We start from the raw sequence: 17,882 nt of genomic DNA on the forward strand, positions 1-17,882 counted from the left end.
TCAGCTTGGTGGCTTAAAAATTAATTAATGACTTTGGTCATTAAAAATCGGAAAATTGTAAAAAAAAATAAAAATTTATAAAACGATCCAAATTTACGTTTATCTTATTCTCCATCATTTGCTGATTCCAAAAACATATAAATATGTTATATTCGGATTAAAAACAAGCTCTGAAAATTAAATATATAAAAATTATTATCAAAATTAAATTGTCCAAATCAATTTAAAAACACTTTCATCTTATTCCTTGTCGGTTCCTGATTCCAAAAACATATAGATATGATATGTTTGGATTAAAAACACGCTCAGAAAGTTAAAACAAAGAGAGGTACAGAAAAGCGTGCTATCCTTCTTAGCGCAACTACTACCCCGCTCTTCTTGTCAATTTCACTGCCTTTGCCGTGAGCGGTGGACTGACGATGCTACGAGTATACGGTCTTGCTGAAAAATGGCAGCTACTTGACTAAATATTGTATTTTCGCCTTACGCGACTTGTTTTTCTTATGCTATGGAAAAGCCGTTTGGCTCATAACCATTACACGTGCAATAAATAATTCATACACGTGTATTTCATCATTTCTTACACGTGCATGAAATAATTATTTCTTACACGTGTATTTAATCATTTCTTACTCGTGTATTAATCATTTATTACACGCGCATTAATCATTTATTACACGTGTATTAATCATTTATTACACGTGCTTTAATCATTTATTACACGCGTATTTAATCCTTTAGTACACGTGTATTTAATCATTTCTTACACGTGCATGAAATATTTATTACACGTGTATTTAATCATTTTTTACACGTGCATGAAATATTTATTACACGTGTATTTAATCATTTGTTACACGTGTATGAATTATTTATTACACGTGTATTTATCATTTATTACACGTGTATTCATTATTTATTACACGTGTAAGAATCATTTCTTACAAGCGTTTAAAATGCAAGAGTCACGAGGTTAAGCGACTTAAAAACTCGGACTGGGAATCCACATGAAAAACACTAAAGTTGGCCAAAAAATTATTGCAACAAATTTCAAACCCAAATTAAAGCATTAATTCCTGTGTCATATAATTAAAACTGTATATGCCAGTTAAGGCCGTTTACTTAACCTTCAGGATCACCTTTTGGATTAAATATTTCTTGCACAGGGATCACGTGACCATCGCTCAAGTAAGGGTACCGTCAAAATCGACCAGACAAAAACGGAAGAGCCGAATGAAAAATCGACAAAAAATCACAATAGGCAAAACTTTGCAACTTTGACATACGAGAAGAAATTCAAACCAATTATCTACCCTGAACAGATTGTTTTGATTTGCTACCTTGCGTATTTCGCGTGATATGCTATTCCTACTGATGCAGGTGTCGATCGCAAGAGCGGTCAAAAACGGAACGTTTTACGTCAGTTTTTATGGGTATCTTGTCAAAAAGCGCTACATTTTAGCAATGACTTGGTGGATTGCTTTGAAACTTTCAGAATATTTTACCAACATACTAGAGATACTTCGTGCGAAAGTTTGGATCGTTACGGTTATTTATCCAGATGTGACGCAATGTTTCGAAAACTGTTGTTAAACTTGTCATAGGATTGTTCACTTGTGTCCAAAAAATTCATGACTTTGCATATCTACAGATAAATGATTGATACAGATTCTCTCCAAGTTTCATGTGCGTGTAGCCGCTGGCGTTAATTTACTAGTCATGCAAACACATGAGGAAAAAATGGAACGTTCACGCTGTTTCGCCCACAAGCCCGTCCTTAATTGAGCCCGTAGTCGACTACACGAAGCTTCGCGAAGTCTTTATACCAAAAACCCGCAGCTACGGCGTGATACTTTGACCCCAACATCGCTTCTCAAGTTTTGACATGCGAAGCTTCGCCGTAGCTCGCAACGAAGTTGGTTTTTTTGTAAGAAGAGTGCTTTTCGATTCAAGATGGACGACGAAATCAGACTCAATACCATAGTGAAGAATGCATTTATCGACTTTGGTTGACCCAAAGTACAAGAACTAACCTCCTACCTGTATTATTTCATACTGCGATGCATTGACATGTCGAATGAAACTCAAAATCCCAGCGCTCACGCCAACTGGTCCCGGCCGTGCTCAGTCAACGAAATAGAACACATACAATTAACTCATATGTTACGTCATCATCAAGTACGTAAAGTACAATTTGTGACGTAAAGTACTCAGAAAGAAGCACACCACGCGCTGGTCGAGACTACGCGCATTTGAGACGCCAAGACATGAAAAGATAACTCTCTTTTCCGCCATAGTGCCTTCTCTTGGACTGCGACGAAGTCTAGTTCCGGTAGCTTCGCGAAGTGAGCTACGCGTAGTCGACTTCGTCCAATTAAGGACCGGCTTAACAGCTGTTATTGCTGCGTGCCTCTTAAAACATGGTACGGTCACGCTTGGCTGGGCATCGCTGTGGTACCAGAATCATCGCTTAAATATGTACCGTGTTTAAAGGCCCAGCAAATTTGCGTCAGTGCTTACACGCACATAAAACTTTAGCAGTGTGTGTATCAATCATATTTCTAAAGACATGCAAAGTCATGAATGTTTTGGACCCAAGGGAACAGTCCTATGACAAGATTAAAAACTTCTTTCGAAAAATTGCATAACATTTTAACAAACACCTGTAACAATCCATAATTTCGCTCGAAGTATTTCGAGTATGTTGGTAAAATAATTTTTATTCTGAAAGTTTCAAAGCAATCCACCAAGTCATTGCTAAAGTGCAGACTTTTTTGTCATGATACCCCTAAAAAATGACGCAAAAAGTCCCGTTTTTGACCGCTCTTGCGAACGACACCTGATGGTGATCCTGAAGGTCAAGTGAACGGCCTTCTCTGGCATTAAAAGTTTTAATGAAATGACACAGGGATTAATGCTTTAATTTGGGTTTGAAATTTGTTGCAATAATTTTTTGGCCAAGTTTATATGCGTCTTCATCGCAAACTTCTTCTGGCTCATTACCAGACTGCAACAAATTGATGCAATGGTTCACCTTTTGGCGGGTCTGGTCCAAAAAAATCCCCTCTAGCGGCGTCGCCATTTTAAGAGATCAATCGCGCGCGAACCGGAAGTAGTATAGACGAGAGTTGTAGCTTTGCAAGTCGTGTATTTTCCGATTCAAGTTTTGATTTATTACATGTGTAATTAATCATTTCTTACACGTGTATTTAATCATTTACTACACGTGTATTTAATCATTTCTTACACGTGCATGAAATATTTATTACACGTGTATTTAATCATTTCTTACACGTGCATGAAATATTTATTACACGTGTATTTAATCATTTCTTACACGTGTATTAATTATTTATTACACGTGTATTAATCATTTATTACCCGTGCATTAATCTTTTATTACACGTGTATTAATAATTTATTACACGTGTATTAATCATTTATTACACGTATATTAATTATTTATTACGCGTGTATTAATCATGTATTACACGCGTATTAATCATTTTTTACGCGTGTAATGGTTATGAGCCAAACGGCTTTCCATGATATGGCCTTTCGTGGTCGGCTGGGCGTTAAGCAAACAAACAAACAAACAAAAACCTCGACCCTCGTCTCGATTCCCGGTCTATGTTTAAACATTTAGTCCAAAACTTGATTAAATGTAAAAAAAAGATTGGTTGATACAGAAAGCGAGCACATCCTAGCGTTCCTCGCGGCGAGAATTCCCCAAGATACACTACTTCCTCGCCCCATTCGTTTCCATCGACGGATCCTGTATAAGAAACTAGATGATTACCCGCTTCGCCGGGAAGAAGTAGAGCCGAATATCCGGCTTCGCCGGGAAGAAGTAGAGGAATACCCGGCTTCACCGGGATGAAAGCGTTGTGGACAGTGACCTTCTAAAAATAGTAATGGGAATATCCGGCTTCGCCGGGATGAAAGCGTTGTGGACAGTGACCTTCTAAAAATAGTAACGGGAATATGGATTGACGCCACACGAAGGAAGGGAGATAAACGCAAAACACTGGAGAAGATAAGGAAGAGTTACTTGGAATGGACCTGGGAAGATGAACAGAAAAACCAAAATCGGTTCAGCGCTGCGCGCTGAGAGTACGTGTTGAAAATTCTCATCGACCAGGTTGTGTCCGGGGTCTACCTGAATATGCCCACCAAATTTGAAGCAGATCCATCGAGAACTTTGGCCGTGCATCGCGAACACACACACACACACACACACACACACACACACACACACACACACACACACACACACAGACAGACAGACAGACACAAGTCGTATATATATATAGATATATATATATATATATATATATATATATGTATAGATGGGGGACTGTGCTGCTGGTCGAAGAACATTTGTCTTCGCTGCTTTTACACTCTTAAATGTCTGTTTTTGGAAAGAGTGCTGTTACAAAGTAGCACGTGTTTGGTGTTTTTTTGCATTTCGCCGCATTGACTGCCTTAGTACTTTGCTATAAACAACAACAACGACGACAACAACAACAACAACAGCAACAACAACAACAACAACAAATCATTACTCTGACAAGGGAAACAACCGCTGTGCATTGCTTTTTAATTTGCAGCAAGAGTATTGCCTCCCCTGGAGACCTTGTGCTCAGTTTTGGTCTTGACAGTCAAGTAGGCCCTATTACTTTTCATTGCTATTTAAACTGGATTCGTCCAGTAGTCAAGAGGCTAATTAGTTGGTGCATTGTACCGTAGATTGCGGATATCTGCTGCCCTGAGCCTGTTTAACGGTGGGTCTAATTTGAAAGTAGATTTAAGCTTTGATCTAACTTAGGTTTTAATTGAGATACGACGGCTCTGTTCTACCCGTCTTTTCTTACTGTGGCCGCTCGGCAATAACTAGTTTATTTCTGATCGGAGGGGGGTGTTTTTTTGAAAGTGTTAGTGACTAGACTCAGCATTTTAGTTTGACGCCGAATTTACCTCATGATCAAATTGAAAGTGAGTCATTCAAGCATCTGCTGTATTGTATTTGTTTCCTTCTCTGTTTTCAGAGTGCTCGCCCTCAGACCTATCAGACAGCTACCTCACTTACCTGGATTCTTTCCTTCATTCTTCACTGGCCTACTATGAACAAGAATCAGAGCTCACTGCCGACAGCCTACAGAACTGTTCCGCTCTGTGTCTCAGCCAACAGCTATGTCACTCTTTCGGCTTCCTTACTGGCATAGGCCTGCACGCCTGCCTTCTGTTTGATGTCATAGCGGCTGATGTAATTCCGACCCGTTTCAGTCGCGTGTTCTCAGAGACTTTTTCACACGTAGGTTTTCAGGCTACATCAACGTTTTATCAGCGGAAATGTGCGTAGAATGGTTACTGACTTGGTCATGCAGGCATTGTAGACACCATTGCCATCACGAAGAAGGCTTTGGAATTGAGCGCTAAAGGGAGGTAAACCAACAGTCATATTACAGAAGGAACTTTGTAGCGGTTGAACTTTGAGTCGATTTTTGACGGAGAGGCTTAAATGAATGAAGAAAAACACAGTTTGGACCCTAACTCAGACCGAACTGGTCCACGGTGTGTCAACTGATTTCCGTTCATCCACAGGATGTTTCCGTTCATACACAGGATGTTTCCGTTCATACACAGGATGTTTCCGTTCATCCACAGGATGTTTCCGTTCATCCACAGGATGTTTCCGTTCATCCACAGGATGTTTCCGTTCATCCACAGGATGTTTCCGTTCATACACCGGATGTTTCCGTTCATCCACAGGATATTTCCGTTCATCCACAGGATGTTTCCGTTCATCCACAGGATGTTTCCGTTCATCCACAGGATGTTTCCGTTCATCCACAGGATGTTTCCGTTCATACACCGGATGTTTCCGTTCATCCACAGGATGTTTCCGTTCATCCACAGGATGTTTCCGTTCATCCACAGGATGTTTCCGTTCATCCACAGGATGTTTCCGTTCAACAGCCTCATTTTCGTCACTTGCTTGGGGAAAAACGTTGTGGTAAGTCGTGTGGGCAGCGCGCTTGTGTGATATTGAAAGAATAAGGTAGCGAAATGGTTGGGCTATGTGTACGATAAGTACCAAGGTGCTAGTAATCCTAATCATAAACTTGACTAAATGTAAAAAGGACTGATAGAGCCTGGATAATGTTTTTTTTCTTGATTTGTCTAATTTCTGCTCATTATTATCACTGGTGAAGCAAATGGCATGACAGTAGTAAGTACAAATGTACGTGTCACTTATTTCAGTCTTAGCTGCAGTGCTGCAAAGCAAGCAAAACTGCATACATCAATCTTCGTTCTTATCAAAACACCCAGAAAGCTCCGTCACCGAACACATTACTGAAAAGCGTACGAACGGAAACAATTTTATGAAAGTGGTACGAACGGATACATTTTGTCGTCAAAATCAGTACGAACGGACACAAATTCAATTCATCGTATGGTTCACATAGGTCCAATATCACACGCATTCGTACATTGTGCTATCTGACAACCATTGGAACACACAGAACTTGTAGTGGGGGCCTGTTTCGCTCTGATCTAACGAATGTGTATGAACGGAAACGCTGTTCGTACGAACGGAAACATGCACTTTTGTACGAACGGAAACATGGTGTATGAACGGAATCTGCATGTTTTCAAAAGACAAGTGATTGTGCAAAACCCATGTGTTTCTATTAACTTCTGTTCAAGCGAAATGTCGTAACAGGCAATGGTTTTGGTGATCATGTGCAAATCAGGGGTCAGATTCGATAATAGAACGAGAAATACAAGAAAATGTTTAAAAAATCAGGCAATTCTGCCACGTTCGGCCTGCTTGTGTTATCATGAGGATTACTAGCACCTTGGTACTTATCGTACACATAGCCCAAAAAACCAATTATCTACCTTATTATTTCAATATCACACAAGCGCGCTGCCCACACGACTTACCACAACATTATTTCCCCAAGCAAGTGACGAAAATGAGGCTGTATGAACGGAAACATCCGGTGTATGAACGGAATCAGTTGACACACCGTGTGGTCATAATAACGCAGAATTATATGTTTTCAGTTGATCGCAACCCTTCGCCATCGTTCACAGGGCAGGCAACTCCCTAAAATCTTCATCAGAGTGAAGTCCCTTTTGTTGTCATTACTGCTGTTTGAACGACGTAATCAAACAAAAGCAAACGGAAGAGATAAAATTCCATTCTGCGCTTCAGTGATAGGTTCATGTACGTAAAGCTTACACCTAACTGGTCGCAATAATAAATAATTGATCACAGATGCCGTAAGCTGCCTGCTTCGCGTGTTATGAACGGACATGCAACAGCGACAACAAAGGGGGCTTCACTGTGGTGAAGGGTTCACGGGAGTTGCCTGCCCTATAAACGATGGCGACTTCCAGTTGCAAACAACAGACAATAATTAATTCTGCATTATTACGACCAGTTCGGTATTAGTTAGGTTCAAACATTATTATGCCTATTCTATTCATGCGTGTCCGTCCATCAAATCGAGCCAAACTGAGCTAAGCCCGCCCGCTGCAAATTCCCTTACGTTATATGACTTCTTCTAGATGGCTTTGGTGTAAAAGTGTGTGTGTGGCAAGTTTGTATCTGTTGGATATTCTTAGGATTGTATAACTGAATGGATTGATACAGGTCGCAATAGGATCAAGTGTGGGTCAATAAGTGGGAAGTGAACGGTTTTTTTAAGAAGGTAGAACAGCATTTTTTTTTTTTGGGGGGGGGGGGGGGGGGTTATGACAATAACTAGTTTGTTATGGGGGCCAGGAGGCCCCCATTCATACGGTTAGTTTCGAGGTTGACCATGGGAAGCGCCATTTTGTTGTGAAATACGTCATCAGTTTGTGTACACAGGAAGTTGTGACATCCGTCACCCTATGGGAGGGGTGAAGGCAACATTGTTCATCAGTAGAAAGTTGTGAAATCCGTCACCTTATGGGAGGGGTGAAGGCAAAATTGGTCATCACTGAGTTTGTGTAACACAGGAAGTTGTGAAATACGTCACCCTATGGGAGGGGTGACAGCAAAAAATATCATAGGTCGAACTGTGCAGGGTCAACCGCAACAAACTCAAACCATTCATACTATCAGAGACATACATTGAAGAGATGCGAAGCAAGGCCGCTCGCGTGGGCTCTTGGGGGTACCGCGCTCGGTCAGCGTGACCTCGCGCGATTGTCAGCCATCATCCCGTACTATGTTGTTGTTCGCTTGCTCTCTGACACCGATTTGAAGTGCTTTTTTGTCATATTTCTTTGGATATATCCAGCTTCAGACGAGAGATGTTCATCAGCTAAATATCACTGCAATTTAATGGGATATGGCAGGAAGATAGTACATTGGCTGAATTTTAAGAAAATCTAATTAGTTTTGTACATAACACAATATAAAGGTGGATATTTGGGTATAATTGTATTTATTGTTATCGCAGTTAATTTTGAAGGTTCACATGGTTCTCAACACACTCAGTCTCAACCAATCATTGTAAGTCTCCAATGATTTGCATAGCTTAAATTTAATGTTTGTTCTAAGGGATGAACCTCAGTCTCATGTATTTGGGCCTTAGGAACTCATTTTTCAGCTTCGCCAATTCCTCGTAAAATAGTCGATAAAATATGTGACTTCATAAATATTAAAAAAAAGCACATTATGCTTTTTTCTGAAAGATCAGAGGTTCATCCTTTAGCAAACAGTATAAAAAAGAAAAACCCAAAGTTTCTTTGCTATATCTCAAAAGGTTCTTGAGATATCCTTTGAAAACTGCCGACAAATGTGAATTTCGACTAATTTTTTGACCCTCAAAATTCAGGAAAACAATAGCATGTTTGATCTTGCCTTCAGCTCCTGTCCTAATGTCCACCTGGATTATAGGGTAGATCCTCCCTCTCAGCTTGCAACTCATTCATGGTCAGTCTTTGGCGCCTGCGGGTGATTCTGGCCTTCTGCCTTCTCAATCACTTTGTACATGATCAACAGTTTCTTCTGGGAAGTTGTGGGCGTGTCCCCTGTGAAAATCGAATCGATTTCAGTCACCAAATTGTCATCGCTCACACTCGCACTGTTGTGAACCGATGCCGGCGATGGAGTCGAACACTGTTCAAAACATACTTTCTTCGCTTTCGAACCTCCTGGCGTGTGTTGGTTTCCCATAAACTTTCTTTTCTTCGAGAAGTTGACACCTTTTTTTCTCTGAAACATTTTCGGAGGTGGTTTGCACACATGCAACACAATACAACTCCAACCTTGAATGAAAATCTCCACTGCAGAGCAAAACAATGTTGCTTCCGGTGGGAGAGAGAAGGGAGCAGCTTGAGATGAATTTCATGGATTGAGCCATTTAGTCAGTCAGTCACACGATGAAATCAGAACAGAAGTTATGTCTCACAGCTTCAATACGGCATGCACAGCACAAGACCAGTTGGGGTAAAATTCAAAAACAGTGTCCCAAATTTAAGGATGCTGTTGCAATCTACCAAACTTCACAGACAGAGAGGAGCATGGTACTGTGATGAAACTCATGCAAAATCGTGGTAAAAAGCGACGGTTTGATTTTGAAGTTCGATTTATTTCGTTATCTTTATTTGCATGTTCGAAGGGACATAACCAATATTGACGGACAGTTGATTTGGGACACTGTTCTTGGATGTTACTGGTTATGGTTTCTCCATGCGTATTCGGGACCACAGCGCGTGTTGGATTTTAGAAATGAAACATGTGTTGAAACACTTTCTACACAGGATAGAATGAAAGATGTCTACGCGCATGACATTGATATGACATGACGTGACTAGTGTCCTTTCTTGGAATGCTGAATCCGAAAATTGACAGCCTGAATTCCAAAACATTGATAGTCTTGAATTTTCCATGACCTTATTCCATTCTTCACGCGCGAAAAAAAAAGTTTATTTTACCCACAGCTGTAGAATGGCTGGACGTTGACTTTGTATGGTTCGGTACGTAACTTGTTTCACGAACATCGTACCTCGCTTCCAGTCGAGCGCGAAACTCTGTCCGAATGTTTCTCTCTCGTTCCTTTCCGCTGTATGTCTCAGCTGTACATATCTTTGTCGTATTAGTGCAAATCCATTGGTAACATAAGCAAGCCATTTTTGATGACAGCTTCCATTGTCAGTGAATGGAAACAGAATGTACTCTGTTGTGCCATTGTATGATCTTTTCGGTGTTGTCACATTTGTGAAGACAAGAAACAGTTGTTAACCCGTGATTTGTAAAAATGTAAAACATTTTACAAATCACGGGGCGGGGCGCGCCCTCGATTTGTAACATGTTTTACAAATCACGTAAATGCGACAGATAGTTTCTTGTCATCTCCAAAGTCAAGGGATTTTTCTTTTTTCATCTATTAGATTTTTTTGGATTTTATTTTATGACTTCATTGTTCCATCGCTGGGAAATTCGGGTTTGTTTTCTTTGTTATGCTAAAAATCGTAATATTTTATCCAGCGGGCCCAAACCACCCCCCCCCCCCCCCCCCCCACCATAGAGGCTCTAAACAACAAATACTAGTTATAATAAAAGGCATGTATTTCTTTGTGGATTGCGATATTTTTACATTTTTACAAATCGCGGTTTTAGGTTCGACGTAATTTGTAAAATGTTTTTACATTTTTACAAATCACGGGTTAACAACAGTTGAAGTGTGCACATTTTTTGTCCATATATAATTTTTCCAATTATTTTCGTAATTAAAATACAAAAGTGTACCAAATATATCTGATCATTTTTTGAATGTTCCCTGAAATACCAAAATAATATATGTTTCATTCAAAAATACATCAAAATTAATGTCCTTATAAACAAAATATTAACGAATTTTACAACCTGTAATCGCCTCTTGGCAATCGAAAAATATGTTAAATGGTGTTTAATTCATTACGAACCTCAAACTTATAATTATTTGCTTTTCTTAAACCCATCTTATCTAACAAAATATTGTTTGGGTAAATTCAGTGTATTTTTTTTTCAGAGCAACAGACGTAATCTATCTGTTTTTGTACATTATGTTTTATAGCCAACAAACAGTGTCAGTGTCTCATTTTCAAATATACCGTAAAATCCCTAGCATACGCCCCCCCCCCCCCCCCCCTCTCCGCACATATTTCGGGTAAAAGTAGGGGGTGGGCGTTTGCTAGGTATACACCCCTTTGCAAGATAAAGTGTCATCACATTTTCACGAGAAAAAAAGTGATACAACCATGTGATTTATGCAATTTTAATGAAAAATAAACACACCCGTTTACCCAAAGAAAGATCAACGTTCTGTGATAGAAAAAAAACAAGTCGCGTAAGGCGAAAATACAATATTTAGTCAAGTAGCTGCCATTTTTTCAGCAAGACCGTATACTCGTAGCATCGTCAGTCCACCGCTCATGGCAAAGGCAGTGAAATTGACAAGAAGAGCGGGGTAGTAGTTGCGCTAAGAAGGATAGCACGCTTTTCTGTACCTCTCTTTGTTTTAACTTTCTGAGCGTGTTTTGAATCCAAACATATCATATCTATATGTTTTTGGAATCAGGAACCGACAAGGAATAAGATGAAAGTGTTGATAATAATTTTGATAATAATTTTTATATATTTAATTTTCAGAGCTTGTTTTTAATCCGAATATAACATATTTATATGTTTTTGGAATCAGCAAATGATGGAAAATAAGATAAACGTAAATTTGGATCGTTTTATAAATTTTTATTTTTTTTTTACAATTTTCCGATTTTTAATGACCAAAGTCATTAATTAATTTTTAAGCCACCAAGCTGAAATGCAATACCGAACCCCGGGCTTCGTCGAAGATTACTTGACCAAAATTTCAACCAATTTGGTTGAAAAATGAGGGCGTGACAGTGCCGCCTCAACTTTCACGAAAAGCCGGATATGACGTCATCAAAGACATTTATCGAAAAAAAGAAAAAAACGTCTGGGGATTTCATACCCAGGAACTCTCATGTCAAATTTCATAAAGATCGGTCCAGTAGTTTAGTCTGAATCGCTCTACACACACACACACACGCACGCACGCACACACACACGCACATACACCACGACCCTCGTCTCGATTCCCCCCTCGATGTTAAAACATTTAGTCATAACTTGACTAAATGTAAAAAGAACACAAGTGACATTGATTTTTCTCATTCTCAGAATAACGTCAGCACAAACACAGTTTCTTCTCTTGTTTGGAGACCCTCTTCCAAGTATTCCATCACAACTTGTTCAACTTCTTCAGATCTAACTGGCGGTCTTTCAGACAACTTTCATTTTTCCTTTTCTTTCCCGTATTGCTGTTCGAATATGTTTCTGTGTTCTCTCCACTCTCTCATTCTTTTTTCTGTCAAAAGAAAACTCGCGGGCACATAACGAAACATTGCCTGCAGCTTTGTTTTCAAGATATCTCAGGGCTTTCAGTTTGTATGTCACTGTATTATGATTTGTGCTTCGGCATGGCTGAACATAAGCTTAGAAAGGAAGTGCTTGTCAACGAGAGAAGTGTTCAACACTCAATAAAAGACGTCACTGAACGACGTCACTGAAAGACATGACGTAACTTTATCCCCCCCCCCCCCAAAAAAAAAGGCGAACCTATGAACAGTGTGCACAAATCGTAGATACAGGAGGCCGACTGTCTTAAAACAAATTTAAAAAACAAACAAGAAGAGCAAACGCTCGATCGAGTCACTTTCGCAGTTCTGAATATTATATGAGGCATCAGATGGACAGGAAGAAATTGCTATTCACAACACAATGAGTCACGTTCACATAAAATTTGAGCCCGGTCACTTTTATAGTTTCCGAGAAAAGCCCAACGTTAAGTTGTGTGTTGCCGAACAGAAAAGGCTAGTTATCTCCCTTGTTTTTCTGATAACGTTCGTAAAAGGCTACAGATGTAAATACTTTGATGTAAAGAATAATCCTACAAAGTTTCAATCACATCCGATGAACTTTGTCAAAGATATAAAATGTCTAATTTTTCCTTTGACGCTGACCTGTGACCTTGAAAAAGGTCAAAGGTCAACGAAACCATCGTTAAAGTGTAGAGGTCATTGGAGGTCACGACTAAACAAAATATGAGCCCGATCGCTTTGATAGTTTCCGAGAAAAGTCCAACGTTAAGGTGGTGTCTACGGCCGGCCGGCCGGACGGACGGCCGGCCGGCCGGACGGCCGGCCGGACGGCCGGCCCGACAGACTAACACTGACCGATTACATAGAGTCACCTTTTCTCAAGTGACTCAAAAACCGGGGTGAGCGTTTGCTAGGTATAGTGACCCCCCTGCACAACATTTGGCCGAAAGTAGGGGGTGGGCGTTTGCTAGATAGGCCTACTGGGCGTTTGCCAGGGATTTTACGGTATATGTTTTCTTTGCCAACAAGTACAGGCGAAATTTGTACATCAAAATCAACTAAGCATGTTCTTACATACTTTGGCGTAATGTAACCAACTCATATTCTCAATAAACTCAAACAATCAGATGTGACGTCTTTAACCTGCTGTTATCTTATATTGAGAGGATCTGTGTGTGTGTGTGCGTGTGTGTGTGTGTGTGTGTGTGTGTGTGTGTGTGTGTGTGTGTGTGTGTCTCTCTCTCTCTCTCTGTTTCTGTATATCTGAGGTTTGGTTTGGTTTGGTTTATTGGTTGTTCTTGTGTGTTTTGTTGTTGTTTTAAAGTGTGTGTAAAGCTTCTTTTTTCATGTTTGAATGGGTTTGTTGGGTGTTTCTTTGTGTGGAGGGGTGGGTGGTAAAAAAATTAATTCTTTCTTTCTTTATTTGGTGTTTAACGTCGTTTTCAACCACGAACGTTATATCGCGACGGGGAAAGGGGGGGGGGAGATGGGATAGACCCACTTGTTAATTGTTTCTTGTTCACAAAAGCACTAATCAAAAAATTGCTCCAGGGGCTTGCAACGTAGTACAATATATTACCTTACTGGGAGAATGCAAGTTTCCAGTACAAAGGACTTAACATTTCTTACATACTGCTTGACTAAAATCTTTACAAACATTGACTATATTCTATACAAGAAACACTTAACAAGGGTAAAAGGAGAAACAGAATCCGTTAGTCGCCTCTTACGACATGCTGGGGAGCATCAGGTAAATTCTTCCCCCTAACCCGCGGGGGGTAAAAAAATAATAATAATAAAATAAATAAATAAATAAATACTAAAACAATTCTCTCGCACTAGCAAAACGAAGATAAAATCTACCATCGTGAAATATTCCAAATGTTCACCGAGTGTTAGAAAGGTGTTTTTAATAAACTTTTGTCCGTGAGAACTGCATTTTTATTTTAAAAACTAGATGAATACCCGCTTCGCGGGGTACCCAGCTTCGCCGGACCCGGCGAAGCCGGGTGAGTGGCGCACCATACGCGATTGACGCCACACGAAGGAAGGGAGATAAACTCGCAAAACACTGGAGAAGATAAGGAAGAGTTACTGGGAATGGATATACAGAAAAACCATAAAAACCAAAATCGGTTCAGCGCTGCGCGCTGAGAGCACATGTTGAAAATTTTCATCAACCAGATTGTGTCCGGGGTCTACCTGAATATGCCCACCAAATTTGAAGCAGATCCATAGAGAACTTTGGCCGTGCATCGCGAAGTGACAGAAAGACAGACAGACATACACAAGCCGTATATAGATCTATATAGAAGAAGATAGAAGATACAGAACAATGAGAACATTATTATGGTGTTGTAAGCATTAAAAAAGTTGTCAAGTAAAAATGGAATGTTCAAACAGAATAAAGCTTGTGCTTGTCAGGATTTATAAACCACAGACCTCACTTTACTGCAAAAAGAAACCTGATTTTTACAGTCCAAATAAAACTATCAAAATACAATGTAATATAAATACACCAATGTCTTCTCTAAATTAAACACAGACCCTGTTTACATCCTGTAACTCATGTTAAAACGAAGCAAAGTTCTGACGAAAAAAACCGCACATTCGCAGTCAAGATAACCTGAAAACGGCTATCGTTTCTTTGAGAAAAACCGAGCAGACTGGCCAACCTTACATAACTACACACAACGTGCTATTGCAGATCCATTCAAGTACATGCACTCTGTACAGGTCTGCAGAAATAATGTACCGCCCATCAAAACAACCACAGTGTTTCTTTCTTTCTTTATTTGGTGTTTAACGTCGTTTTCAACCATTCAAGGTTATATCGCGATGGGGAAAGGGGGAAGATGGAATAGAGCCACTTGTCAATTGTTTCTTGTTCACAAAAGCACTACCGGTAATCAAAAATTTGCTCCAGGGGCTTGCAACATAGTACAATATATGACCTTACTGGGAGAATGCAAGTTTCCAGTACAAAGGACCTAACATTCCTTACATACTGCTTGACTAAAATCTTTACAAACATTGACTATATTCTACACAAGAAACACTTAACAACGGTAAAAGGAGAAACAGAATCCGTTAGTCGCCTCTTACGACATGCTGGGGAGCATCGGCTAAATTCTTTCTCGTCCCAACCAATATGGGACTCCCCCTAACCCGCGGGGGCCACAACCACAGTGTTGAAACAAGCCCTATCCCAGTACAAAGCAACATCACAACGTGGCATACTTCTTTCTTCATTTTCAGAAACGACAGTGGAACCCCCTTTTTAAGACCCCTTGAGAAAATCAGGTCTTAAAAAAGATGAATTATTAAAATGGAGATAGATTTACGGAGGTTACAAACAGAAAATTGGAGAAAAAAAACAAGCAGGTCCAAATAAAAACAAGTCGCGTAAGGCGAAATTACTACATTTAGTCAAGCTGTGGAACTCACAGAATGAAACTGAACGAACTGCATTTTTTCACAATGACTGTAGTCCGCCGCTCGTGCAAAACGCAGTGAAACTGACGAGCCTGTTTAGCGCGGTAGTGGTTTCGCTGTGCTGCATAGCACGCTTTTCTGTACCTCTCTTCGTTTTAACTTTCTGAGCATGTTTTTAATCCAAACATATCATATCTATATGTTTTTGGAATCGGGAACCGACAAGGAATAAGATGAAATTGTTTTTAAATCGATTTCGGAAATTTTATTTTAATCATAATTTTTATATTTTTAATTTTCAGAGCTTGTTTTTAATCCAAATATAACATATTTGTATGTTTTTGGAATCAGAAAATGATGAAGAATAAGATGAACGTAAATTTGGATCGTTTTATAAAATAAAAATGTTATTACAATTTTCAGATTTTTAATGACCAAAGTCATTAATTAATTTTTAAGCCACCAAGTTGAAATGCAATACCAAAGTCCGGCCTTCGTCGAAGATTGCTTTACAAAACTTTCAATCAATTTGATTGAAAAATGAGGGTGTGACAGTGCCGCCTCAACTTTTACAAAAAGCCGGATATGACGTCATCAAAGACATTTATCCAAAAAATTAAAAACACATCTGGGGATTTCATACCAAGGAACTCTCATGTAAAATTTCATAAAGATCGGTCCAGTAGTTTACTCTGAATCGCTCTACATACACACACACACACACACACACACACACACACACACACACCACGACCCTCGTCTCGATTCCCCCTCTATTTTAAAACATTTAGTCAAAACTTGACGAAATGTTATGATGACATGATGTTTTGACCAATGGGAGCACAATCAATGTATATCCTGTAACCTTCTGACCCGAGTGACGCAACAGATTTGTCCTGTGAAATTAAAATACTGTTGAATAGTATTTTAGTTTCACATGAGAGCATTGGGACAATAACAGATTTATCCTTTATCAGTATTACCAGTGGGAAAGTCATGAATTTCTCAGTAATACAGTGAAAGCCCCCTTCTATTAGTCCCTCCAAATTAAGACTCACTCAGTTTTGAGACCGCGATTTTTCAGATTTCCTGTTCATAGGCACTGTAAATTTATCCTCCATTTTAGGACTCCCTCATTTTTAAAGGTGGTCGTCTACATTTTTGCTTTTTTTCAATAATTTTATGGTTAGATTTCGCTAAAAAGTTATGTCAGATGATGAACGGACCATGGGGAAAAAAGTTACCGTACTTTCCGGGTCATAAGGCGCGACTTTTTTCCTCGAGTTCGACCCCTGCGTCTTGTATAACGAAGCGCCTAATCCGTGTATGAAATACGAAAAAAATCAAAGAGACCGCCTGAGTACCAGTCAAACAACTTGTGATAATGCATGTTTCAGCTACTAGGTACTGCCCTGGCCAAGTTTCCTCGAGATCTCAAGCCACCCAGCTATCACAATGGACCTGCCTTTGATCTCGCCGCACACACAAAGCACACATATTTCCACTCTGTTAAACTCGGTCACTGACCCCGGTGCAGGAAGTGTTTCCTCTCTCAGATATGACAGGGGAACCACCTCTCATGGCAAAAACTGGGTCATTGACCCCTGGGAAGAAGGTCGTGTCTATAAACAAGGCCACCCAGCTATCACAATGGACCTGCCTTTGATCTCGCGGCACACACAGAGCATACATATTTCCACTCTGTTAAACTCGGTCACTGACCGGTCACTGACCCCGGTGCAGGAAGTGTTTCCTCTCTCAGATATGACAGGGGAACCACCTCTCACGGCAAAAACTGGGTAATTGACCCCTGGGAAGAAGGTCGTGTCTATAAACAAGGCCACCCAACTATCACAATGGACCTGCCTTTGATCTCGCCGCACACACAGAGCACACATATTTCCACTCTGTATTCTTCCTTTGATGTGCAGCTTATTTTCATTCTTCCACCGTTTGTTACCGGTATACCTTTTCAATTTTGGTGCGCCCTATCGGCCCCCTGCGCCCAATGGGTGACTGGATTACAATTTTTGTTAAAAAGAAGGGGGTGCGCCTTA

At 40.0% G+C, this 17,882-nt stretch overlaps 1 protein-coding gene across 1 annotated transcript in view; it reads left to right on the forward strand.

The window, feature by feature from the left end:
• LOC138961124 (uncharacterized) overlaps positions 1-6,774 on the forward strand; it is a 30,007-nt gene extending 23,233 nt beyond the window's left edge. Inside the window, exons 4-5 of the mRNA XM_070332725.1 lie at positions 5,049-5,314; positions 6,712-6,774. Of these exons, the coding sequence (XP_070188826.1) occupies positions 5,049-5,314; positions 6,712-6,774 (329 nt within the window). The remainder of the gene's footprint in view (positions 1-5,048; positions 5,315-6,711) is intronic.
• The last annotated feature ends 11,108 nt before the right edge of the window (positions 6,775-17,882 follow it).

This window comes from Littorina saxatilis, linkage group LG3 (assembly GCF_037325665.1).
Source record: "Littorina saxatilis isolate snail1 linkage group LG3, US_GU_Lsax_2.0, whole genome shotgun sequence".
NCBI lineage: Eukaryota > Metazoa > Mollusca > Gastropoda > Littorinimorpha > Littorinidae > Littorina > Littorina saxatilis.